The sequence below is a fragment of the Akebia trifoliata genome, chromosome 3 (genome assembly GCF_017979445.1).
Source record: "Akebia trifoliata isolate Shusen 1 chromosome 3, ASM1797944v1, whole genome shotgun sequence".
Taxonomy (NCBI): Eukaryota; Viridiplantae; Streptophyta; class Magnoliopsida; order Ranunculales; family Lardizabalaceae; genus Akebia; species Akebia trifoliata.
In genome coordinates, this window is record NC_141377.1 from 41,799,934 (window position 1) to 41,827,308 (window position 27,375).

Genomic DNA, 27,375 nt, shown 5'->3' on the forward strand with positions numbered 1-27,375 from the left:
GATTCCCACAGGGACTTTTCAAATCTCAATCAAAATTTGCGTCAAATATACAATTAAGATCAGAGAAAAACCACAAGTTTCTGAGTTTCAATGCATGTTTCTTAGGAATCCATTTGGATTGGGTTTCCATATGAAACATATTCAGCTGTAAGTTTGATGGAAAGAAAAATATCATTTGAGATGCATTTTCCTCCAAACTACCAGCCGCTTGTTGTTGCATAGTTATTTTCTTTTACTAGGAGAATAGGTCATCTGGATTGGTGTCTTACCCCACAGTGGGGTAATGCTGCCAACCCAGACCGTCCTGCATCAGGACCAGTGCCTTTGCCCATGCCATGCCTATAACCTGCAATTTATTGCATCTTTCCCGAGTAAATGCAGCCATTGATCTTCAATCATCAAACTTAAATAGAGATGAGGTGGTGTACTTGGGGGGGTTGGAATGTTAGTGGTCCATGATTTGAATTTCTTTTGGAAACATTCCTGGAGCAAGACTGAAACTTGCACATGATATGCTGAGAAAGTGAAATGCATGGAAGCCATTCAGGGGGCACTAATGTAAAGAAATCCCTGTCGCTCTAGCGAAGAGGGCTGGACTCTGTGAAACCCGACAAAGATTCTATTAACTCTTGTGTAACTTCTTGTTTCAAGTCAAGTGTGTGGACAGTTTGCATGAACCAATTGCAGTCATGTTATTTAATAGTTTAAGGGTTTTCCATATAACATAGCTGTTTCAGACATAAATCTCTAATAGAGCACAAAGGCCCGTCTTCTTCTCATTATATATATAACCTTTAGGATATGATATACCACACAGCCAGGAAAGGAAAATTCTGGAGTACCACACTTCTTCAGCATCCAAAATCATAAGGTACAAGTCCTTGCAGCTGGGGTCCATTGAGTCTCTTGTTGTTTTCATACCTGAAATAGAACAAGGAAAAATCTGAGATCAGAAGATAGGCTTATTCCTGATAGCAGGATTGTAGTGCAGAGAGAGAGAGAGAGAGAGATTGTAGCACAGAATCATGTTCCATGTAAATATGTCATAGGACCACGTAGATGCAAAACTCTTTTATGCTGGGATTTATATAACACGTTAAACCTATGCATGCACACATGTATGTACAAGCACACATAATAAAACCACTGCAGTTACATTTATAAGAATTTGCTGGCTTTTTTGAAGGATGTTTAATTGATCTTCTAGCATCACATAGGTGTGCATTCATGTGGAAATGCATGCAAGTAGCTAGCAGATAGCAGTGCACTTGTCCATGTGAGAGTGGGCAATCAAAGTGAATAGTGAAGCTCTCGGTATTGCAGCCAAGGAAATTTTTTGAATGTGCAGGTTGAATGTTCGGCATGATAAGAGGAAGATAGAGGACATAGGTCATTGTAGTGAGAGCCAATATAAATACACTAGAATAAACAAAAGACAAGACTTCTGATAGAATTGAATGGGGCAACAATATTCGTGCAGCCGATTTCAGATATTTGGGATAGCTCTTTGAGGATGATGATGAAACCAAACCTAAGAAGCCAAGGCTTTAAGTGCCCTAGATTGCATCTACCAGGCTCATAAGCAAGCAGGCATTTGTTACAATACGTATAATAATCCAAATTCATACCACTCATTTTGGATCAATAGTTTCGCTTTTTTAGTTGATTATTACAGTCAGTGTTTTTAAAGATGTGTGAGACTCAAGCCTCAAGGTGTGCACTAGGATGAGACTCACTAAAAATACCCTAAAGGGCAAGGAGGAAACATTAAAAGAAATTAGGCATACATCTCAGACCAAGAGGTGCCCAGAAGTCCTAAGCCTCACATTATTTTGTTTTTATTTTAAAAATTAATATCAATTGTATTTTCTTTCTCTTTTTTCTGTTTCTTTTTTGCTTAATTGAAGGATTTCAAAATAAATTCGCATATAAAATAGTAATATATGCAACAACAAAAAATAAGTTGTTGAATTTATTTGTTAAAACACAAAATAGTAAAAATTTATTATCATGTAGGGGATTAAAACTTGGACTTCAATTATGTAGGTTTGAAAGTTAAAATTAAGAAACACACAGTTGGTATGCAAATTTTAATGTTTCAATTATAATTAATTATACATGTTATATTATTTATTAAAAATTCTATGCATGTGATGCTTACAACTTATGTCTCCAGGCATGGGCCAACCAAGCGCCTCTCCCATGCCTCAGCATATGAAAACATTGGGTACAATAGATAATAATTTTTCAGTAACCATAATTTGTTATTTTCATCATATTATGAAGTGCATGTAGCCCCAAAATTTCATGTGTGGCAGGTAAGCAGGGATTGAACTCAGCAATGTCAAAATTGTGACAGAGCACTACTCGACATAAATAGTTGCAATGAATATTATGCTTTTAAACTTTAAAATATACAATACAAGTACTAAAGTTATAATTCCTAAAACCTTAGAATAAAATTTATCAAAGAAAAAGCTCTGAAAAAAAAAAAAAAAACATAAATGTCAAGTAGCAGATCAAAAAGATAATAGAAGTTTACTTCATTGGTTAGATAAATAGTGGGCACTCTAAAAACAAGCTCATTGAGTCATCATCCTACCACCACTTGCTTTGAAGAGCAATTTGACATGGAAGTCGTGGATCACAAACCACACAAGTCAAAATGTAAGATTTATGGATCTTTGACCAGGTCTGGCATGGCTGGACTGTACACTATGATTAAGAAACTCAACTAGTTGAAACTCAAACTTGATAGGGTTGACCTGAATCAGTAAGTTCAATTGAACTCTTCGTTAAAAAAACCATAACACAATTTGACTGTTTCTATAATCATCATCAAAGCCTTGTACCGAATTTTGGGGTCAACAGCTGAATGAATCATGTTCCCCCATTCAGTAGGTTGACTGCACCTATGGTGCTTTAGCAAAAGAACCGTCTTATCATTGTGAAAATCACCATTTGGCATCTCTCCACTGAATGTATTGATCTTTCAGGGAGTTATCCTTTGAAGATCTCATCCAGCAGGACATTCAAGAATTTGGATTTATAGTTACCGATGAAAATTCAGTGTTTTGAGTAAGATCCTCCCAATCCCTCCATTTGTTGTGTATCTTTGTGATATATGTGTTGAACTAAATCGACTAACAACCTCAAAACTGTTTGATGAAGACAGACTCTTTGTTTCACTAAAAGACCATAATTTGTTCAAATGCGCAAGCACTCAATTTCTATGGCTAAGTTATACCCATAACAGGTTTCTTTCCCATAGACCTAGTCCTATTGTGGAACAGTAAAGCAAATGCACCTTGTACGCCCTACGTGTTAAATTATTGAAGAAAGACCAGTGGTAGTGAACTAGTGCGATCATTCTTGCAACCACCGAATTAGTTTCTGAGTTGTCAACAATGGAGACAGCAAAGTTCATGATATCTTTATCTAGGCAGTCCTTTTAATTTCCATTGCCAATCCATAGTTGTAAAGGAATTCTCTATATCTACTATTAGAAATACTAATCAATATCTGAAATAGGAGAGGAAAGAAGCAGCGGTACCTCTCAAAGGGAAAGCTTTGGAATGGGCCATCAAATGGAATTGTTCCACAAAGATCGTTGTTAGAAACATCACTGCGACATTCAAGAGTTGGCATGCACTTATAAGCAAATAAATCGAGATCAAAATGGAAAAACAAAAAATGGGTTAATTTCCCCTCTTTATTTCCTTACAATTCTTTGAGGTTCGAAAGGGTGGCAAGCTCTCTTGGAATGGATCCTGTGAGTTTGTTGTTGTTCAAACGTCTACATCATCAAGTTTAAAGATTTAAGAGTCCTTGATATTGAAGAAAAAAACCAGATCTTGAACACGAAGATGAAGTAAATTTGCACCAAATCGAAAGATCGAAACTTACAGAAACTTAAGTGACTTTAAGTTGGCAAAAGATTCTGGAATAGGTCCTTCGAAACTGTTACCGTACAAATCCATGCTAACTAGGTTTTTCAAATTACCCAATTCCTTGGGGATTTTTCCTTGGATATTATTTTTGTAAAGCTCCCTGAAACCAATTGAAAAACTGGTAAATCCTAATTTTACCCAAAGAAAAATAACGATTCTCTCTGTATAATAATCAACAAAAAAAATATTAAGATAAGATAGAAAGGAATTACAGGTACTGGAGATGCTGGAGTTCGCCAAGCTCTGGGCCCAAAGTGCCAGAAATCTTAGAATTTCCCAAATCCCTGATTTCAGGGGAAATAAAAAAAGTTAGAGAAGGTCAAATTGGTTCACAAATAGTGTGTTTTGTGTTAGAGAGAGAGAGAGAGAGAGAGAGAGAGAGAGAGAGAGAGAGAGAGAGAGAGAGAGAGAGAGAGAGAGAGAGAGAGAGAGAGAGAGAGAGAGTTACAGTCGGATGACATGGTTGTTAGAGTCGCAGGTGATATGGAACCAGGTGCAGGGGTTGACGAGTGTGGGGTCCCAGCTCTGCAGAACATTGCTGGGATCAGAGAGTCTGCTTCTCAAGGCATGCAGAGCATTTCCTGATATTCACCAACAACAAAAAAAACAAAAACAGAAATCAATCAATCAAACAAAACAAAAACCTAGAACAACAAGAAGAGAGAAAAAATCCAGAGAGAGAGAGAAGAAGAAAGTGTGAGAAAGAGATGATTGTTTGTTACCTTCAGAGTTGGTAGAGATGGTTGGAGAAACGACTAAGAGAAGAAAGGCAAGTGAGGAGAGAAGGATTCGAACCGCCATGAATGATCGAAGGGGAAGAACAGCTTCTGCTACTGCTAGGGAACTAACAACTACAAGGGAAGACAGATATATTATATAAGGAGAATTATAGCCTAAAACAACGTTTTACTCTTATTGTCAAACTTACGGTTGAGATGATAATATGTATCCTAAAGATTCCATTTTAAAACTGATGTCTTTGAAATCAATACTGATCCCACCTATCTGTCTCCTTCCCATCTCACCTAACATCAAATGTCGTTTGAGACTAGAAATGTTTTAAGTGGTGGTGGAAGTAAACGCTACGATCAACAAAACAAAAGACTTAAGAGTCAGTCAAATATGGACTTGGACAGTGGCACGTGGCACCTGCGACCATTTCTTCACGCCTAGGTTGGTCGTGACTCTCACCGTGTTTTGTGGTCCACAGTCCACCCATTGAATATAATAAATAGAAGAAACGCGTTTGGTGCTTCTCGCCGCCCCCAACAACAGGACCGAACCGGTGGTCCGACCATAATTTGTATAATCTTTTGGTTTAGTACTCTAAACCGAGTTATTAGAAAAATTTATAATTAATTTACATTATAGTTTTAAAAATTTTAAATGAACAATCTAATAAATTGTATGGATATATTATAACATAAAATGTTAATTAGGTTGAATTTGAATTTACCCCAGATCCTTATCTTTGAAGTAAAAAAAACCCTCTTTTTTTTTAATGGTCTAATCAAATTATTTAATGTGATTGTGATCAAAATGACAATTATATTTAGTAGGTTTAATTGCATTGTGGGAGCATTTTTGACAGAAAAGTTTGGTGTCAAGCGTCAACAACCCCTTTACTCCCCCCTTCTCTGTCGTTATAATAATAAATATATTTTTTGGAAACAATTTTGATACGAGAATTTCTTGATGCACAAATTTTTAATACGTAAGCCTTTATAATATGGATCATGTTTAACACATGCAAATTGGATGAGAAGTAGTGTTATCTATTGCATACAGCTGAGTAATGCGTAAGAACCTACCTTTTGGGAGGGGAACAATGGCTAAATACGATTACGATTGCCTTGTAGGTTGATGAGCAAAGGGGGAATCTATCTGACGTGGGGCTTGTGTCTAATTAGCTAGTTGGCTAGGCAATAACTTACCAAGGCAATGATCAGTAATTGATCCAAGATGATAATGGAGACTTGGCCCAGACTCTTATCAGAGGCATATGTTATCTTTCCATTACATGATCATATAATCAAGGGGAAATTATTTAATGTGGTTGGGACATCTTTTTAAATGCACTCTAACTCAAGAGGCGAGATCTTAACAATCCAATTATTAGAAACATTTTTTTTTAAGCTCCTCACCCCTTTTAAACATAATGAATGGACTCTTTGTAGCGTCATTTTCCGGTTATGTCACATAGCTCTTTTTCTATAATTCACAAAACATCATTTAAAAAAAATAACAATTCATATCTCTTGTATTTATGGTTTGGATTAGATTTGAAAGAATGAAAAAAAATAAAAAAATTTAGCATCATCCATGACAATGAAAATGGATGATCACTGAACCTCCAATTTTCAAATACTCTTTAACACTGTAGATTAAGTCTGTGATTGAAGTGGCACGTACTTAACAGTCTAAGTGCACTTCAAGAAAAAGTACTACAGAGACGATCTACTCCCTTTAAACATAAAACTCAAATCGTCTTAGATCAGTGATTCAAATCATTGAAATAAAACATTTAAGTCATCGAAAAAAATGTTTGACTCTCTTTAGAACCTCTGAACACTACCCTATATATATATATATATATATATATATATATATATATATATATATATATATATTTTTTTTTTTTTTTTTTTTTTTTTTTTTTTTTTTTTTTTTCAAAGCAAAGCCAATCAAACACGTTTTTTAATTTTTATGAAATATCAATCCAACTAAACTGAGCCAGTTAGATTGTGATCGAACCAAATTGACAAGTTTTTGGTCCGACTAGATGTGAAATCAAACTATGGAAAATTGGATATTATATGGAAAATCAAACTATAGAGGGGCTATATAGGAAGTCTAGTCTTTACCTTTTCAAAAGAGTCGTGCTCTACAAACATTGAAATCGACATCTTTCACACATGAATGTGCACAGAACCATAAATGCTTCTCATGCGTTTCTCGATGAAAAGCATCTATGATTCTGCACACATCCACATCAGCAATGTTTGAAACGATGTCATTTTCAATGTTACTGCAACCTTTTCTTTTTCGATATCAATGAAAGTCGACTCCCAATGTTTTGAAAATGAGTTTTGATTTATTCAATTAAATAATTGTGATCAATGAAAAAAAAAAGATTTTATAACTGAACATCTATTAATTGCCGCCCTTACAATAAAAATAATAATTATCTAAATATAAATTTACAAAAATTCTGAAAACCTAAGATGTCAAAGAGAGATCTTATTTTGAAATGGTTAAGGTGATTTTCTAAAAGAGTTTTAAGATGATTTTGTTATTTTCGTTAATTTTTTTGATAAAATCACCTAGACAATTTTCTGAGAGTTCTCAGCAGAAAAATGTCTAACGTTATCACCTTTTTGAGATCCATTTGTTCTTTTTGTAGAAGAGTTTGAAGATAAACTCATTCTGAAGCTTATGTGTATCCCCCTTTTTTTTCTTAATCAGATCTTACTATCAACAATCAGTCTTGGAATTTGATCTGCGTTAATTGGACGGTTGTTGTATTTGGATCTGTAATCAAAGTAATTTCTAAATACTGTAATTCCAAATATCAAAAGATCTGCAATCAAGGTAACGGTCTTTCTGAAAACTCTAATCATGCAACCCTGAGTTCTTCCAAAAACTGGCTTCAATCTATAAAATCCTCAAGTCTCCAAATAAGTTCTAAGTTAAACATCTATATTGGAAAATTTCATGATGCACCCAAACAAGTGAAAATTTAACTCGAAACGAGGTGAAACAAATGTATATATCTAAAAAACATACTAAAAACACCTTAAAGAGAACTGAATAGTTTCTGAGACATATTTTCATGATTCAATTAATCTTTGAAAACAAGAAAACATATGGAGATTAGCTTGAAGGTGCAAATGGTCAGCAAAATTTATACAGTAAGATTTCCCTGGTGAGAGTAGTATTTTGAAAATTTTAATTTTTAGGAAAGCTTCTGGAAGGGTGAAATTGCTGAAGTTGGGTACTAGAATAAATTTGAGGAGAGGCTATGAAAATACTAATACGGACATCTAGCTATTTTGAAAGTTACGGTTCAAACACAAGGAAATCATAACTACTAATCGAATATGTAATCAAAGCAAATCATATATATACTCACTAGTCACTATCGGCTTCAAACAGGTAACCTAGCCAAGTCTTGATTCCTTGGTAATGTACTGAAAACACTTAAGATCTTATAGTATAACGAGATAACATTCCCAACTGTTTCTACAAGTACTCTCCTCGGGTTGATAATATATATAATCATTTCTTGAGATGGGGGAAGCACGCATAAACATCAGATTTCGGGTGCTTTGCTTCTGCATGCTCCCTGCATTTGACCTCCGACGTTGTGCAAATGAAAGTCTGCATGCACACCTTGCACTGCATTCACCACTAATGAAACATCATCCAAGGAGCCAACAACAAACACAGGTTTTGATAAAGAGCACACACTAAACAAAAATATGGAACGCTTAAAGGCCCTACATTGATTATTAAAAAAAAACAGCTTCAAAACCAATGATCAAAAAGTGATAATCAAAATAATGGGGAAATTCGATTAAAGGAAACTATATAGGAAAATCCACTTGATCTCAGAAGCAGCTAAACACATAAGTCCAAAAATCCTTGAACGGTAATGAACTAATTTTCTTCCTATCTTTGTACAAAATAACTAAGGAAATGGTTCTAATGCACAATGCGTGTTACATTTAGGTGCTATACCAATACAAATGCATAAAATATGTATATTCCACTTACAAAATTTTTATATATGCGAGAAAACCTACTTTAAGGCAGGGAATGTTTTGTGGAGCCTGATAATACTGATCTAAGAGGAAGTACTTGTAATCAAACCACAGTTTCCACGGGACAAGCTGAAACCATATTAAAAGGTAATTTCCCAAAGGTCAATTTCGTACTTTTGTGTAGGTAGGATGGCAACCCTAATTCGTAGAGGTAATTATAGTTGAATTATACCGGAAAAAACTTGTATTCGTTCTTTTGGCCTTTGAGCATGGTGAAATTGGTGTTGTTCCAGGCAATCACTGATTTAGGGTTTTCCAACTAAATTTGTGTTGTGGTTGATTTTTTTTTTATTTTTTTGGTTCATTCTTGTCAATTAATTTTATATTCTCAACAGGACAGTTTCCTAATTTCAACCTATGTTACTCAATTTATTTCTACTAGTCCAAACCGGTACGAAGCGAATCACGAACCCATCGAATTTATTTTATTTATTTTTCATTATTCACATTTAAAATGTAGATTATTTTATTAATTTATTTCTATTTAACTTAGATTTTTTTAATATTATAATTATAACTTGAATACTTGAATTATACATATGCACAAATGAACCAAGCTAGCGAACCGAACTAGGAAACCAAAGCAAACCCGAAAACGAATTTTCTCTACCTAACCCTAAGAACCGGGTTCATTTTAGATTGCCAAACCATGAACTCTGAACCCAAATTCGAACCGAAGAACCAGGTAACATAGCTTTCAACAAAGCAAACTTTCCCCTCAAAAATTAGTTTATATAAACTTCTCCCTAAGCCACACTCTGACTTTAGAAATCAGGATTATCCAAGTTAGTGTATCAAAATCATTATTGGTCCTCCTAACGAGTTAAGACAACTGTCCATTATACACTACCCAATCCATGTAATAATGACATGCACTTTTAGGATATTACCATATACGCCTTGTATCCGTGTTGAAAACCAACACATTTGTTTACAAGCTCTCTAATCTCTTTCATAACTAAATAGGATTGGCACGGTTCCCCTCTTATCTATGTTCTTTGCAGCATTCTTCTTTTTCCCAAGTAAAGGCAAGATGAGAAATGCTCAAACATATGTGTTTACAAGAGTGAGAAAATATCAAACTCATTGCCTTTCATTTGATGTTATTGACTTCTTTTTATCATGTAGTCCCACCTTGCTTGCTACTCTACAAATCCACAATCTTTGTCTCACAATTTCACTCACATTTTGAGGAATGGTTAAGAAACTGCTTTTATTTTTTATTTTTTTATCATTAGTTCAAGTATCTACAAAACACCCAATTGGTAGCTCAGACAGTTGGCATGTATCCACCCAAATGGGAGGACTTGGGCTGTGTTCAAACCCATGCAAGTACATTTCCTCAGTGGAGCTGAAATCACCTTATTACAAGGGTTAGTCCAGTCTAGAACAGTGGGTACTGCCCGTAGAAGACTTCGGTCTATCAGACCACCACCTTACCTACTTAAAAAATAAGTTCAGTACCATACACCCAAGAAAAATATTAGAAGCCATCTTGTCTTCATCTCTTCTTTCTCTCATTCATTTCAGACATCCTTCCTTCTCCTCCTCAAGCTTCTTACTTCTTACTCAACCCCTTTCCATCACCATTGATTAAATTTTTTTTCTTTTTTGATCAGTTAACCATCATGTGCTAAGAAAAGAAGAAGAAGATTACAAAAGGATTAGAAGCTAGATTGTCTTATCTTTGACAATGTCCTTCCTTTCTTAATTTATTCTTTGATTTTTCTCTTGCCATCCTTCCTTCTCTCCCTCAAGTTTCTTACTTCTGACTCAATATCTCCTCAACACCACTTGATTAAAATCTAGAATTTTATCATTTTTCGTAAATAAGGTTACATACATAAAACACATATAAAGTGCGTTAAGGTCCAGGCGTGCTTCAAAAGGGTAAAGTTTCTTTTGACCCCAACACTCATTTCACTTTGAGATTGAACACAGTGGTCCAAATCATTATGTTTTGTTGAACCAATCATCCTATCTCAGATTCAACTCCAATTAATTATACTCTCAATTCATTTGTGTTAAATGACATTGAATTGCAAAAAAAAAAAAAAAAAAAACACTCTTCTAACTCTTAAATCTAAAAGTTAAAATGGAATAAGCAGTATTATAACTCTCATTTGCATAGCTCAACCAATATTTCCATTCAATAGAGCCATGATCACTATGCAAAACTCTTCTCACAATGATCAACACAAACTGGTTTACTTATCTACACAATTATGTATAATCAACCCCTTAAAAAAAATTAAAATGGAAACCACAATGTCCACAACTTAACAACTACTGATGACATATATTGCCAAATTTGGCATCAATTTCAGTATGATAATCAAGAATGAAATTCATTTTCAGACTAATAATCTCCCAACAAACTACACAAAAAACAAACTTATAAATTCAAAGAAGCAAACATTATCATTTTGCATCAAATCCTTTTATGAGTGTTGTTAGCAAACATTGATAAACTGATACAGCCCTGTCACATCATGAAGCTTAAATCAATTTTTTTTTTTAAGTGAAAAATGCCTGTGGGTTGATCACGGTTTAAAATATCGGAATGCATTGGCCGATATGTATTGGTATTGGCCAAGACCTACAAGAAACATTGTCCCCAAAACATTGAATGTTTCAGGAATGAATCCGCCACAATAAAGTATCGATTTTTTTAAATAACCGATACAATATTTTAAACCTTGCCATGGCTAACATTTTCGACCATTCAACAATACAATGAATTGTCAATGTCTTGGTCACAAAATTCTTCACTAGACTCAGAATTTGAAGAATCTGAGAAATCTGAAATGTTCAATTAAACTGCTAATTTAAGAGAACTTTCAATATAGTTGGCAATGATTTTCGGCAACAATGGTCTTCATGTTGTGAATGACTCAAAGTACAGTTAATTGATTACAAAATTTCCACTACATCCATACATATATAATCCAAAATAGGGAAATCAAATATATGAAAGAGAAGAAGTTACCTGGATCGTCATGGCTTTCTTATTCGCATCCAACTGGCTTCCTGTGTGGATCGAAGTAGAAAAACCACAGATCTAAGAGAATGAAAAAGAAATTTGGCAAAACGAAGAGAAAACCCTAAGTCTAAAGTAGAAGAAAAGAGAAGGATGGGGTGGTAGGGTTACCCTTGGCGCCTTTCTGCTTCTCCAAGTTCTTCTCTCGAGCCATCTTGGCTTTCTGACCGTTGCCTCCACCCATACTTCTTAGATCTGATGGATGTGGAGAAGGGTTAAAGTGGGTAGAGGAACACCACGAAGAAGTAATTATTACAGAGGACTGAAGAGAAGGAGAGGAGATACCACAGACACAAGCGCAGAATAAGTAGATACGAGTACATGCTGTGCCGCTAATAAGAGCTAAGAAGCTTCTCTGCAGTGTTAAAGGCACCCCCAATTATTTGCAAGGCACCTCGACACCTTAACCAAATTGTTTGTTTAAAGTTTCTGAATGAGCTGATTTTTGGTGAGGGGATCAACTCATCCAAAATCAGTTCATTCCAAAACTTCTAACCCCATTGAAATGAGTTGAAGAATAATAAATTGTTATTATTTTTATTTTTATTTTAAACCATTTTTGATAGGACTTATAAGTTTCGGAATGAACTAATTTTTGAAGAGGATGAGCTCCTTACCATATAAATCATCTTCACCAAAAATCAGTACATTTTGAAACTTTTAACCCATACAAGACCCAAAAAAATAAAAAAAAATTGGTTATGGTGTGAGGGTGTTTTTAACCCAACCCAAGAGTGATTTCGTGCTTCGAGGAAGTAGTAATTTAAGTATAAAAGAAATTCTCACAGAACTCTAGAAATTTGGGATCCTCCAATCACATGAACCCATGGGTATTGAATGGTGTCCATATTTTATAAAACTATGCTTATATATTGGACATGGCACACATTGAGGCATGAGCACCATGAGCAAAAAAATGACTCCAACTCATAGAAATTCGGGATCTACCAATCAGATAAACCCACGTGTATTGAATGACATCCATAATTTACAAAACTACCCTTGTTAGTTACAAAACCACCCTTGCATGCTTGGCGTTGCACGCACTCAGGACCTCAATCTGTGAGTGTTGTGAGCAAAAAATCATTCGTCGACAAATTAATTTAACACACCATTGGTTGCTTTTAGAAGGATGGGCCTGGGTCTCAAGTCCCAAGTCCCAAGTCCCAACACTAAATTCTGAATACAACGAAAATTCGATATGTGAAAAATTAGAGGTTTATTTAATTTTAAAACGAGTCGGTCTATTTGCACACACCAAAATTGAAATTTGCTCCCACTTAAGTGATTTGATTTTTGTGAAAATCAAATTATCATTTTACCCTTTTCATTTTTGTTAGTTGTACACCACCATCTACCAAACAACTTCTTATTTTTCTCCTTTCCTCGTCCATTCTTTTATCCTCATCCTTTTCTTATTCTTCTGCCTATTCATCTCATTAGTTGCACACACCACCAAAGTATTTACTCCACTACTCCAAGAAGTCATCAGGTTGGGCCGTGCTAGGATACCATTTCAAACTCACTTAGATGTTGCCACGTGTAGGCCATGAAATAGCCTAAATTCTATCATATACACTTATGATTAGAGTGCTCTTGAGGATTGGAGGGTTGTATTCAGTTTGCAATTAGATTGATAAATGTGAGTTATGTATTCTGCATACACATGCTTCCATAACTATTTTGGCTAGGAAAATATCTTGCCCAAATCCCTCGGGTACATGGAATACCCCCACAAATTGCACATATCAATTAAGTTGGTATAAATCCCTGTGGGTAGTTAACAAGGGAGTTTGAATTCAAGACTTCTCCCTTTTTGGAAAGGCGCCTGGCCAATATGCCCAACACCCATTTAGTTAAAATTTTGAAAATAGCAGCACCCTTCTCTGGCTAATGGTGATAACATTTTTTTACATATTGATGTAAATACTATTGTAGTTTTTGTTTTTCATTTATGCACTTTTGGATCACATCCTCATAGTTGTCTATACCTTATCCTAATTAACGGGATCAACATCAACTATCCTATTTCAAAGTCTAATCTTATTGTGAAATGTGACCCAAACCAATGCTCCAAAAATACATAAGAGTTAATGGAGCAGAAAGTTTAAGTCTTAACCTAATTAACATACCCGCACGCTTCAAGGCCGACGCCCTCGTTAGCTCATTTATGACGAGCCCCCCCAACTCAATGCCCTTATTTTCAAGTACTAAGTACTCCTTTCACTTTTTTCCACAAGTCACACATTCCTAGATTAATCACTAGGGCTTAAAATGGGCCAGACTCTGGCCAAATATGAGTATATCCTTATCCAATTTTTTTATTTGTATCCATATCCGAATCTAACTCAAATCCTACTAGGTAAAACCATATCCAAACTATTTTATCTTTACCAAACTTATATCCGGATCCAACTCAATCGAATTAATTGATTTGGGTTGGTCGAGTTGAATACTTTCGAACGAATTGTTCAAAGTTATTTCAATAAAAAACATTAAAGGTATAACTTGAACTCAATACCTCTTTTATTGAGGGATGCCTTAGCCACTGTACCCAACATGTGTTAGTTGTAAAGAAATATCCTGAAAAGTATAAAATATATCTTACAAAGTAATATATCATTCAGATCTAGGCAGATATAGGAATGGATTAGTATCCAACCCGGATCCGACTTAGGTCAAGAGATATCAACGCATATCTAACCTGTTTTTAATTTAAATATACTCGAAGGAACCAAATTTGGATTTGGATCACTCAGATTTCGGATAAAATATGACTCATTTTATGTCCTACTATGGTTTATGGCAGACCCTTCCATGTCCCATACTATGACGAGTACCTTTTTTTTCTTGTTTTTTGGGAACCTTTTCCATATCCCATATTACAAGATAACCCTATTTTTTCTAATACATTCATAATCACCTCCTCATGACTTGAACTCTGGATGTGTGGTTGGCTACGATACCAAATGTTAAGACCCAAACCAATGCTCTAAAATACTTTCGCGTCAATGGAGTAGAAAATGTAAGTCTTAACCTAATAATCATAACATATACCTTCAATTGAGACATGTTCATTCATATATTTTCTATTAATCCAAAGAAATCTCATATGAAGAACAAAACGCAATAATTGGAGAAAAAAATTTACTTTATTACTTTTCCCTCTATCTTCAAACGGAATTACAATGATATTTATAAAAGAAGAAAGAACAAAACCTAGTTTTATTCTAATTGATGTACTTACTTAAATTAGTAGTACTATTTATAATAAATCTAAAAATAATAAAATTCTGATTATTTCATAATTAGATTAAGAATACTAAATACATTAAAACTCTCTTCTACCACAGATTTAGAATCACGATCAAATTAGAATTATTCGTGGTCAAAGATTCTATAAATAAAAAAAATCCAACTTTGACTATGATTTTGGAGGGGTAAATGATGTTGAGACTTTTTCCACATAGTAGAATGAGCGTTTAGGCATTTAGTCGCGTAGTCCTCTGAGTTCTCTTTCCAACGCCTTTGGAATCATCGAATTACAAATCTGCATGACAAAGTTATGCCCAATTTACTATAGACTATTTCTGTAGATCCTCCTAGATCATATATGGTTCTAAAAGAGCGAGAAGAAGGTCCGAAAGAACAAGGATTGAGATAATGGAAACAGATATGAATACAATATCAATAAGAAACATGGTTTGGACAGTGTAATTGAGGAACAAGATTCACTTGGCCAAACCCAAATCCTTGGGATAAGGGTGTCGATAAGAATTTGTGTTTAATTATAACAGTAGAAAAGGACATTTTGCAAATCCTAAAAATATAAATTCCAAAATAATATATTATTTGGATTTAGGCGGATATAGGGACGGATCCACATCCGTATCCAACCCAGATCAAGGGATATCAAACCATTTTCGAACCATTTTTTATTCAAATCTACTCCAAGGATTCAAATACGTTAAATTCGGATTTTGGAACACTTGAATTTTATATAAAATCCGACCTGCTATTCTATGCCTTACAAGAATGAATCCGACTAGTGGTGTAGGAATTGAAGATAATTCATTTCTTGTACATTTAATTCAAGCATGTAAGAAAATTACAAATGTGACTATCATGTTAGAAAAATGAAAGTTGTACTGAAAGACCCTCAGTTGGATTAACACATTGCAAAGCAATTTTGAGGTCAAGAGTTTAAGTCCAGCTTACCCATAAAAAAAGAAGTACTAAAATAAAATGCATATAATGATTTAAATTGTAAGGATTTCGTTAAATAAATGGGAAATTGGAATTTGGGGTATTTTGGTAAAAATAAAATTTTAAGGGTATTTTCGGTACAAAATTAAAGCTCCCAAGTGTATTTATTGCACTTTTAAGGGAACACGTTAACAAGACCCAAATTGTAAATATATATAAATATCTTCAAGTTCTGAAAAATATGTAAAAAAATGAATGCTCGTTTAATGAGGTGAGAAGAAATAATCTAATACTAATAGGCTCTAAACCACCAGATGGGCAGCCAAGTGGTAGCATTTCGGGTCAAGGGGTCTGCCCCCCCAATGGTCTCAAGTTCGACTCGTACTAATTGTTAATATCAGTAGCCACGGACCACAGGTGATAAGGTCCCAATAATCTCACTTTGGGATCGTAATTTCATCGAGATTACCATCGTATAAATACTAGTTCTCTTAAAATAATAATAAATTTTATTAAATCCCAAATTAATATGGCTAACAATAGTTTGTTACTAATTTCAGGAAAAAAGGGCATATTTGGAAATCAACAAACGGTGTAACAACTATGGTTACAATATGCGAGCCGAAAGGAAGTTTCCAGAAAAATCTCGGTCGATTTGGGCGCCACGTCACCGCGCCGCGGCTAGGCATGACCGCGCCGCGGCTAGGCATGACCGCGCCGCGGTCATCTCGAGGAATTTGTCTTCGAGATTTTTACAGAAACTTCTAGAAGCTTCGGTGGTTGTAACTGATTGGGTAGTTCGAAGCAAATCATCCGAAAAGTTGACCCGATTACCCGAATACAAATGTTATAAATTGGGGGCTCTTATCTTCTTCTCTTGTTCCATAAGTTTTGATTTTTTCTTCTTTTAATTTTCTGTAATTTTTCCTTTTGGTGAGATCTTGAGTGTAGTGAGAACATCAAGAGTAAGCCATTGGCTCTATTGTAACTCTTTTGAGAGATCCATTCAAGAAGGAATCAAGTTGCATCTTCATCTTCTTCTCCCATCTTCTCTTTGCTTTTTAGTATTGTTGCAATATGATCCTTGCGATGATCGGCTAGATCCTCTTTAGAGAGATCAATGATGCCGAAGCAAGTTTATCCCTCTAATGTAGTTTTAATTCCTTATTTTGCTTACATGTTTACTATTCTAGAAATTCTACTTTGATTAGATGATCTACTTATATTTTTGATTCAAACTTTGATAGCCATTACTTAGATAAGCTCAAGAACGGCTATGCTTTGTGAAGAATCTGAATATAAGCTAGGCAATCTCAATTAAATCTGAATTTTCATGAATGTCTCTTGGTTACCTTTAATAATTAAACCGCTCCACCTTCCGATCCATGAGCAATGACTTGCTACATGGATTGAGTTATTCTTGGAATTGATCTACATTATGGATAGTTTGTGAAGGCTACATTGAACTCTCTAATCTCCCATTCTTTTATCTTCAACCTCTAGTTTCTGTTTTAAATAGAATTGCAAGTTTATTTCCATCTTATTTGTGCAACAAATCAGTTTTGTTTTTAAATCAATCTGTTTCAAAGCTTTGTTTTGGTTTCTAATCGAATGAATATTTGAATCTTCGTTGTCCCTGTGGAACGAATTCGACTTACCCAAAGTCCATTTCTTAATCTTAATCTCTGCATCTCTTTTGCAAGCATTACAACCGATCAACAGGGTTAAAAGTCCTATTTAGCAAACTTTGCTTGGGTGGAGGGAATAGTTGGTACGCGCAAGCTGGCCCAGGTACTCTTCTTTGCACAAAAAATAAAATAAAAATAAAATACTAATAGGCTCTTCATAGATGATGATTCTTATGTTGAAGAGACAAAATCGAACTTCTGATGCAAATACATTGTATGTTAACTTACATTATATTCATCCCAATATTAAGTTCAGCATGAGGTTTCCAATGAAAAAAAATTCAAGGAAACACAATGATTAGTTTCATAACAATTCACGGGTTGATATAATTAAACTCACGAATTCGTAACTTAAGATACTAGTGGCCATGTCCAGACCTTTGGATCCTACACGCTTGAGATGCATGCGCCCACCTCTGGCCAAGTGCATGAACATAACTCTCTCTCTCTCCCAATGTTTCTGATTTGTTTAGAGCATCTAACTTGTATTATTTATGTATAATCATTTTTTTTACATGATAAAACCGTCTTAATTGACTTTTCCATAATTTATTAACACTGCCAAGTCAGTGCAGTGTTGAGCGCAATACCGAAGGAAGTCAGTTTATAACAACTCTTACTTCTAATATTTATGAGTGGTAAGGAATGCACGCAGTTTTGATACTTGGCTGATGTGGCAAGGGCACAGAATCATGGATCTTTTTCATCGTGATACATAGGCACATCAGCTGCAACCCAATCACGTACCAAAATCACGTGCATTCATCATTATTCAATATTTATTTAGAGTGATGATTTTGCAATTGAACCTGACAGAAAAACTCAAAAACTCATTGACGTGGCAAGTGCAAAAATTGGTGACTTTTTCCCTCGGGATACACTACTGCACATCCTTATGTGAGGTTGCGTTACAAAATCATTACACATATATGTACTGGTTTTGTTAGCTAAAGTGCAATAAATAAACTTTGGAAATTGGAAATCCAAAGAGATTTTGGTAAACGTTAATTTTTTTAAAAGGGTATTTAATTGCACTTTAAGTGTGCCCTAACAAGAGTTACATTTATTTATCCAAGCGTTGACTTTGTAACTCAACTTGGTAGGATAACTCAAAAATTCACTGACATGACAGGTGCAAGAATTGTAGATTTTTTTCCCTAAGGATACACAACTGCACATCCACATATGCAGTTGTGTATCCCGAGGAAAAATCTAAGGTTCTTGACCTACCACGTCAGTGAGTTTTTGAGTTACCTTGATAGGTTGAGTTGCAAAATCATTACACTATTTATCTTACTCCCAATGCCCCGTTTCCCAGTGATGTTCATTTTTTCATTGAAAACATCCCTCCGTAATTAGAAAGTTTTATTTAACAATTAGTGGTCAATAATTAGAAGGTGAAGATGGGTTCTAAACCCAGGTTGTGGTATATATCAACACTACTCATATACTTTAACCAATGTAGCATGCTGACGCCCACAACATTGCCTCGACAAAGTTTGAATATTATTTTATGAAAATTGCCCCATGTGTGAAAACAGATATTACTAAATTTTTGTTCCTGAAGGAACAAGTGGTCTAACCGTATTTATTAGAGAGTGAGAGTATAGATGAATGACCATGAAAACCATGTGAAGCATATAAATTGCGTTTATTACTTAGAAAAGGAAACAAAAGTTCAATAAAAAGGGTCGACAAGACCACGTAATAGTAGACCAAGCTTCATCCATCCATGTCAATCCCTAACACATGACACACATGCTCATCCATTCCCACCGTCCATAAATATTACATCATGCCTTGATCTAAATTCAAAAATAAAACATTAGAGATAGGATATATTATATATGGGAAGTGTTCATAGGCCCTAATGAGTGCCAAACATTTTTTAAAACATAGCTTAGAAGTTTTGGAATGGGTTGATTTTTTGTGAGTATGATCTCTATGATGAAGAGATCATCCTCATCAAAAATCATCTCATACTGAAACTTCTAACCCTAATTTACAAATTGAAGAATTGTGAATAGTCTGATTTTTGTAAATCACTTTTGATGGGATAACCCCTATGAGTGAGATATAATATCTTATCGTATCCACATTAATATACATCATATCACTTAATCATAATATGATGTTTGAGGATTAATTGATACACCAAATCATGTTCTCATGAAGATTACAAATACTGATTAGAGATAAACTATTCATCTAATTAATTCAATCATAATCCTAATCTTCATAAGAACATGGTTTAGTAGATCATTACACATCTAATTATAGGGAGTGGATCCTCTTTGGAGAGTTTTCCTATTAAGAGAATTTCACGTCAGCTAAAAGGAAAAAAATAAACCGTCGAAAATTTGTTTAACATGGGAGGTTCAGTGACTGTCCATCTTAGAAGTGTTGGATCATGAAGATTTTTTTATATTTTAAAATCAGATCTAAGACCTAAACACTAGAGGGCTGTGGCGTTATTTTTTCTTATTATGTTATTTTTTGCACTGTAGATAAAGTGCTACAGGGGATCTGCTCCCCTAATTATAATGAGAGTCATGATGTCTATGTGGCATGCTTTGGTTGGAAAATAAATACATCATGCTGCGTGAACGACTTAGTTAGGAACCCGAGGTAACTTAAACTCCAATTAAAGTATGCAACGTAGACATTGATCCTATATTATAGGAACGGGACACAGCATTGGATCGGAGTCTTATAATAAATCTTAAATAGTTTACCACACCGTCCTTGATTTCGATGGTCAAGATCATTAATTCCTGTCTTTTTTATGCGTTTTGTGAGTCCATCAGAGTTTTATTATGGAAATAGGGCCTACAACGACGACACGATAACCCTCCAGTGCTTTTAGAATCAATTTCAACATCATATTTCCCTACTTTTATGGTCCAAAGTTGTTATGTAACCATCAAAACCATAAATTTAAAGGCAAGTCAATTTTGTCGCGTGTTATTTGCATGCCAATCTAGATGGAATTCCTCTTGAACTTTTTTCTTCTTTATATTTCTTTGGTGCCAAGCTCCGACCATTGGATGATTCTTTAAATTAATGCATCATGAATCTCAAAGACTATCCAATGGTATGGATCTTGGAATCTATGGTTCAGGGGGATGGCCATAACTTTGTCCAAAGTGTGAAAATGATTTAAATGACTTTGAAGGTGTTTGCTGGCAAGGATTACCATATTCCAATTAGTTATTGGGATTGAAATTGAAATTATTCTTTATCATAAAGTAAATTTACACTACATTGAAGTAGAGTTATCGTTCCAAACAAACACCCCCCTTAGTTTCCATGATTGAGCTAAGAACTTGTATTAATGATATTACAAGAAAGGCAAGGATTCTTGAATGATAAAAAGTTAATGCTTTTAGTGAAATTAGCCATAGTAAGTGGCTTAGATAACTTTCTAGTTCTTCCTCAATTGTAAAATCTTTAGAGCTAATCACTTAATCTCAAAGTAATTCTATTTGCAGCTATTTTAATCTGCATGACCAGTAGTTCCTTAGAGTTGTAGTGAACTACCACAAATATTTTATCCTTAAAATGACCCTATTTTTGAGATTTTGTATATTTTATTGTTAATATCAGATTATAAAAACTGATTTTCAGAATCTAAAATTACAATCACCATTTTTTGACCTTATTTTTACATTTGTCACACGAAATATTATGGACCTAATGCGAAAAAAAAGAAAGATGGCATAAGCGCCAAAAACACAAGAAACAGGTTCTGCATCATTTTTTTAGCCAATATAAATTGAACCAAATATAATATCAGATTCTTAATAAAAGATTTCTAATCTAGAGCTCCCATGACTCCTAAAAATGGTTCAGTCGTCAAGTGGGATGAAACTGTTTGTTACAATAAGTGATCTTTCACTAGTAAAGTAATAACTAATCTTTATTAATGTTCTATGATGATATGATTACAGTTAAGAAAACGAGGTAAAAGGAGACCAAGAATTTAAATTTCCACTTTAAGAATATTAAATCCCATTAGACACCCTTTATTTATTATGCAAAGTAAACTTTAAAAATAAATTATAAATCAAGTCTGGAGTGCACTAGAGAACCCGATACGTCCACAAAGAAGCACCATGAATTATATATATAAAGTACCATTAATCAAGATTCCTCTAAGGTCCCCTGAAAAGAAGCAATGTAGTTTTTTCATTTCCAAGTTATTTTATTATTTTATTGTTAATTATTGAAGACGTATAGAACAGAAATACCATTTGCAACTTTAACAATTTGCTCACATCCAAGCAAAGCAACCAAGAACTCGACCACACACGTACCAAAAAGGGAGAGATGTTATTTTCAGTAAGCTTTTCTCTTCATCTTCATGAAGTATGATGATTTAAACTTATAAATAGGCCTTCAAGTCTTAGATTTATTTGAAATCAACAAGAAGTACTTGAGGTCTTATATTTTATAATTATGGATGGAAAGAAACCTTACTTGGTTCTTGTTCTCATACAAACAATATATGCTGGCATGCATGTGCTCTCTAAGGCTGCATTCAGTGGAGGCATGAACAGCTTAGTGTTCATATTCTATAGACAGGCAGCTGCCACCATCTTCCTAATCCCTTTCACCATTATATTCGGAAGGTAAACGATCTAATAACTTCTTCTTCTCCTTTGTTCCACCCTTAAGTATGTTATAATTATTTTCTAATGATGTGTAGAAAGAAAGCTCCACGACTTTCATTGGTAGCCTTCTGCAAGATTTTCATGGTCTCTTTCTTTGGGTATGTTTAATTTACTTCGATTTGTTTGGTAGCGTTAGTGCAATCTTAGACTTTGTCTGGATTGAGAGAAATGAAGAGAAAAAAAAACTCACTAAAAGAAAAGAAATCCAGTTTCTTTCCATTTTGTTTGGTTTCACAATAGAAAAACTTTAGTTTGGAGAGAAAAAAAAAAGGTAGAGTTCTTATTTTTAGAACTCTTATTGGTCATGAGCATTTCTTTTCTCTCCATTTCTCTCAATCCAAACACACCGTTAATTTCTTGGATAAGTGTGGCTTTGATTTAGGGAAAATATTAATCATTTTTTTTTCCTGAATTTTGGGTGTTTGGAAAATATAGGATTACCATGAGCATGAATATCTATGGTGTAGCACTAGTTTACACTTCGGCCACGCTGGCCGCTGCATCAACAAATATGCTTCCTGCCATCACCTTCTTCTTGGCTCTTTTGCTCAGGTAGTGATTTTGCTTGCAAATTTTCCCCCTTTTGGGTTTTAGTATAACTAATTTTTTTAATTAAGCTTAATTAAATAAATTAAAAGTCAATTAATCATGAACGCTCATTCTTCCTAGGAATTTTTATTTTTATTTTTAAAACACTAGATCATGATAGTAGTTAAGTAAACAAATATAAAAATGGAAATGAGTTGTAATCTCGTTACCCATTCCAACCAATTGGTCTCCTTTTATAACTAATTAAATTCCCAAACTCAATGGATTGCTCTCTTATATATGGAGTTGGTTTTGCATCTGGGTTGGGTCTAGATCCGACCCATATTATGTCCTTCCACTTTGTTCATGTTTGAGTTTGAGCAAACATGTATCTATCTGCTTTGTATCACAGGATGGAAACTATCAACCTGAGGATCCTTTCCGGGATGGCTAAGATTGTGGGTGTTGTACTCTGCGTAGCCGGAGCCGCTACTCTAGCCTTCTACAAGGGTCCCCATTTGAAACCCTTGATGCATCATCACCTCTTTGGATATCAAGAAGATGGACTTGTTGCCCATTCTACCAAAACATGGATGAAGGGTTGCTTTCTCATGCTCTTTGGAAACATCTTATGGGGTTTTTGGGTTGTATTGCAGGTAGCCCCAACTTTCCTTTATATACATACAAATACAATTAATAGTTTAAATATTTATAGTTTACATTTGAATGGAAACAGGTACGAGTTTTTGAAAGCTATCCCTCCAAGCTTCTCTCCACAACTCTTCAATGCTTTCTGAGCACCATTCAGTCGTTTTTCGTCGCCATTGCATTCGAGAAGAATTCTAATATGTGGAAATTGCATTTTGATGTTGGACTTCTCGCTGTAGCTTATTGTGTAATGATCACTGAAAAACTTTTCAACTTTATTCTTCTTATCTATCATTTTTTTTAAATTTTTTTAATTTTTCTAATTTTTTATTGTAGTTAGCCAAATTATGGGTAGATTGCTAACATACAATGCAAGCAGTAGATCTTGTATTATAATCAAAATAAATGCACCCTTAAGAAAGAAAAGGAATCATATTTTATACTTTATAGCGATAAAATGTTTACCCTAGATGTTGAATACACGTTTTTAGGAGGAAAATAACGGTTTTTATGACCAGAGGTTGATCATTTTCTATTAGTTCATCTCTTAGAGAGGACCAAAATCAAGGTGTATATCATCAGTTTTCAAAATGGGTATCTAGAATATTAATTACCAAATCTTTATGGGGTTTGAGGTCTTGTGAATTTAGATAAACTAATAGCATAATCAACGCATAACCCTTACCTTTTTTATACTAAAACACAAGGTACTATTGGTTTTTAACGACATCTATAGAAAAGAACAATTAGCATTCCTCATATATAAGAGAATTGTTATATATATATAGGGGAATGCTAACGTCCAAGATCTCGTGGAGATATTTACATTGTCTATCAAATTCATTTTTCAATAATACCCATTTTCATTTTATTTTTTTGTAAAAAAGATAAGGGTATATTGATCATTTACATAATAAATATTTGTTAATCTAATAAAGACTAAGGATTTTTTTTATCTTTTGATTTAATGCATTTTTTGTAATAAATGTTTAAATAATTGATGCCAACACAATAAATATATTTATTAATGACATAACAAATATATTTAATATGTAAAAGACAAGTATACCTTTGTTTTTTTTTTTTTTTTGAAAAATGTTGAAATGATAAAAAGCATTTACTGCGATTCTCACAAGTCTGACGTGGGATGTGCACATAACCATAGATGTGTTTCCTCACGATACGAGTAAAAATCATCAATGGTTATGTATGCATGTGCATGTCAGAATTGTGAGAATTATAGTAAATACTGTGTCACCCCAGTACGACTCTTTTTTTTCACTGAAAAACAAAATAAGGAGAGATATTATTGGAAAAGCAATTGGTGGACAATGTTAATTTTCCCATAAGGTTTTGGACTTTAGCATTCCCCATATATATATACATTCTTACTCATTCTTATTGGTCCCCTTAATTAAACAATATGGTGGAATGTCATAATGAATCCACTTTTCACTACATTAGGTATGTCATAATGATTTGTTGTTTTATAGAATTGTACAAGAAACCAACTATTGTTTAATCTGTTAATTCACGTCTAACTTTAGACTAGCTAACAATATTAGAATGCATTGGTTAATTTTCAGAAATAATGACTATTTTAATAATGATACTCATTGTACAGTTGGATCATCCAACATAATGTTCACATGTATCACAACATTTGTTGATTTAGAAATGAGAGTGTTATAGGAGCATCTGATACATAGCATCTTCTCAGCTCTAATTTAGATGTCCATATAGTAAAGTCAACTCGATTACTCATGAGTCGATTTGGGTTAGTTATGATCAGTAAAATGTATTACAATTAATTATTAATATACAATTTTTTTTTTTAAGATTTTAAAATTTAGAAAGAATTTTTTTCTTCAATTTCTTAAAGAAATATTAGATATAACAGATGATAGTATTGTTTGTTTTAGAACCATGATTTATATAGTGGGTCCTCACATAATTGTAATTAAAGCTGAAGTACTATACATCATATGTCTTGTTGTTAAAGAGCTTAAGCTAGTTGTGCCCATGACAGGGAATCATGGTAACAGGCGTTACATTCTACTTACAAGCATGGTGCATAGAGAAGAAGGGCCCAGTTTTCTTAGCAATGTCCACCCCATTGGCTTTCATCATCACCATCTTCTGTTCAGCTTTTCTCTTAGGTGAAATAATTAGTTTGGGGAGGTGAGTTTAATTTGATTGATTGATTGATTGAATGTAAATAAATGTTTAGCCTTCAAATAGAGACTATATGTAACATATTTAATGTTGTTGTCACAGTGTTTTAGGTGGAATTCTCTTGGTTGGAGGGCTTTACAGTGTTTTGTGGGGGAAGAACAAGGAACAAAAGGATAGTAATATAAAAGTTGAAAAGGGAGTAAGCAAAGAACAAATTAGGGATGACAAGTTGGTAATTACAGATGATAAAGTGTGCATAGAAGTGAATGAAGTAGGCCAAGCTGCATAAATGTGAATCTCTTACACGTGACAATCACGCTCTTCAATTTGCACTGTCCAAACATTACTCCATGCCCAGTTGATTGTTGTGTGACACCGATCATTGAATCGACATGTTGGAGATAATTAAGTGTTTACCAATACACCTAAATTATTCATTGGGTTCATGACATAGTGTTATATCCATTTACGCATTATCACATGTAATACATCCTATCTCATGATATTTTGTGTCCACATAGACCTTTTTACAATACATCCTCTATCTCTCATACACTCCATAGTCAACATCGGATCCAACTAAAATAGTAGATATTTCTGAATGATGGCAACTTTGGGCTAGCTGCATCCAATCAAATTTCCTCTTTATTGCTTTTTTGAAACAATTTCAACCTCTCATTTAATTAAGATACCTAAAGATGCAAAAAAATTGAGGTGAGTTATCAACATCCTATTTCCCTTCTTTAGTATCTAAAAAGCATTTCTGTAACATCAAAATCCTTTATTTAAAGACAAGTCATTTTTATGGTTGTCTTTTCTATACTTCTGAAGTCCTAAGGTCTAGACCATTGGATCATTCTACAAATTCATGATTTGTGAATCTTGATGACTAACCGATGGTCTGGTCTGGACCTTGGAATTATTGTCGGCTGGGAATTAGGTTGTCAATGGGTAACCCTTTAATCAGAATCGAACTGGACCCAAAAGCTTCTGTTATAGATCGATTTTCTGTACTCAATTAGTGTCTTTTCTTAAAAGGAACGAAAAAACAGGAGCTAGACCAGATTCAATTGTTGTGTAAATGTTAGTTAGGGAATATGCAATTATCAAATCAAACCACAATATAACCAAGTAAAGAAGTCTATAAGTCAATTAATCAAACGTATATAAGACAAACAAGGATTTACGTGAAACACCCCCAATGTCAGAAGTAAAAAAATTCACAGGACAATCCCGAACACAAACCACTGTTACAAAAAGAATGGTACAATGGTTTTCTATCTTCTCAAATTCCTATTGAACGCTTGAACTATTACATAAAATGGAAAAAATACTAAGGTTGCCTCTTTCTAGTTTCAACAACAAAAAAGATCTCAATACAAAACATTTTCTATTCTTGATTGAGAAAACCCAATACACCATGGTGGAAAAAAAGAAAAGAATATCTCTGTTACAAAATCTTACTCTTGAGGATTAATGGAAACCTTCAAGAAAATCCTAACCTTTTCTTTTCTCTCTCATCTTTCTCTTCTAATTTTCTTGTCTTGACCTGAAACGGAACCTTACAAAAAAAAGTGGTGATAATATAATTCGTCAAGTGGCATACTCAATCGACTCCCTGATGTGACAAGTTCAAGAATTGTA

At 34.1% G+C, this 27,375-nt stretch overlaps 3 protein-coding genes across 3 annotated transcripts; 1 reads left to right on the forward strand and 2 right to left on the reverse strand.

Moving 5' to 3' along the window:
* Window positions 1-673: 673 nt before the first annotated feature.
* Window positions 674-4,992, reverse strand: LOC147407047 (leucine-rich repeat protein 2-like). Its single transcript, XM_086435437.1, has 8 exons — window positions 4,879-4,992; window positions 4,673-4,801; window positions 4,399-4,531; window positions 4,163-4,234; window positions 3,907-4,050; window positions 3,725-3,796; window positions 3,554-3,625; window positions 674-921 (listed from the first exon to the last, which is right to left on the reverse strand). The coding sequence occupies exons 2-8, from the start codon at window positions 4,749-4,751 to the stop codon at window positions 852-854; spliced, it is 642 nt and encodes a 213-aa protein (XP_086291563.1). The 5' UTR covers window positions 4,752-4,801; window positions 4,879-4,992; the 3' UTR covers window positions 674-851.
* Window positions 4,993-8,051: 3,059 nt separating this feature from the next.
* Window positions 8,052-12,130, reverse strand: LOC147407048 (uncharacterized protein At2g23090). Its single transcript, XM_086435439.1, has 3 exons — window positions 11,925-12,130; window positions 11,763-11,803; window positions 8,052-8,348 (listed from the first exon to the last, which is right to left on the reverse strand). Exons 1-3 carry the CDS (start codon window positions 11,995-11,997, stop codon window positions 8,229-8,231), a joined length of 234 nt encoding a protein of 77 aa, XP_086291565.1. The 5' UTR covers window positions 11,998-12,130; the 3' UTR covers window positions 8,052-8,228.
* Window positions 12,131-22,014: 9,884 nt separating this feature from the next.
* On the forward strand, window positions 22,015-26,276 carry UMAMIT21 (nodulin MtN21 /EamA-like transporter family protein). Its single transcript, XM_086432817.1, has 7 exons — window positions 22,015-22,338; window positions 22,416-22,478; window positions 22,816-22,932; window positions 23,321-23,564; window positions 23,645-23,803; window positions 25,586-25,737; window positions 25,834-26,276. Exons 1-7 carry the CDS (start codon window positions 22,166-22,168, stop codon window positions 26,018-26,020), a joined length of 1,095 nt encoding a protein of 364 aa, XP_086288943.1. The 5' UTR covers window positions 22,015-22,165; the 3' UTR covers window positions 26,021-26,276.
* Window positions 26,277-27,375: the final 1,099 nt, after the last annotated feature.

Bases quoted from the DNA above. Each gene is read 5' to 3' on its own strand.
- LOC147407047 (XM_086435437.1), bottom strand. From the start codon at position 4,751: ATGGCGGTTCGAATCCTTCTCTCCTCACTTGCCTTTCTTCTCTTAGTC. The intron at 4,051-4,162 runs GTAATTCCTTTC...AATTGGTTTCAG, and splicing joins CTCCAGCATCTCCAGTACCT to GGAGCTTTACAAAAATAATA. The intron at 3,797-3,906 runs GTAAGTTTCGAT...TTGATGATGTAG, and splicing joins TTAAAGTCACTTAAGTTTCT to ACGTTTGAACAACAACAAAC.
- UMAMIT21 (XM_086432817.1), top strand. From the start codon at position 22,166: ATGGATGGAAAGAAACCTTACTTGGTTCTTGTTCTCATACAAACAATA. The intron at 22,479-22,815 runs GTATGTTTAATT...TGGAAAATATAG, and splicing joins TTCATGGTCTCTTTCTTTGG to GATTACCATGAGCATGAATA. The intron at 22,933-23,320 runs GTAGTGATTTTG...TTTGTATCACAG, and splicing joins TTCTTGGCTCTTTTGCTCAG to GATGGAAACTATCAACCTGA.
- LOC147407048 (XM_086435439.1), bottom strand. From the start codon at position 11,997: ATGGGTGGAGGCAACGGTCAGAAAGCCAAGATGGCTCGAGAGAAGAAC. The intron at 11,804-11,924 runs GTAACCCTACCA...CGATCCACACAG, and splicing joins GAAGCAGAAAGGCGCCAAGG to GAAGCCAGTTGGATGCGAAT. The intron at 8,349-11,762 runs GTAACTTCTTCT...TGGTGAATGCAG, and splicing joins AGAAAGCCATGACGATCCAG to TGCAAGGTGTGCATGCAGAC.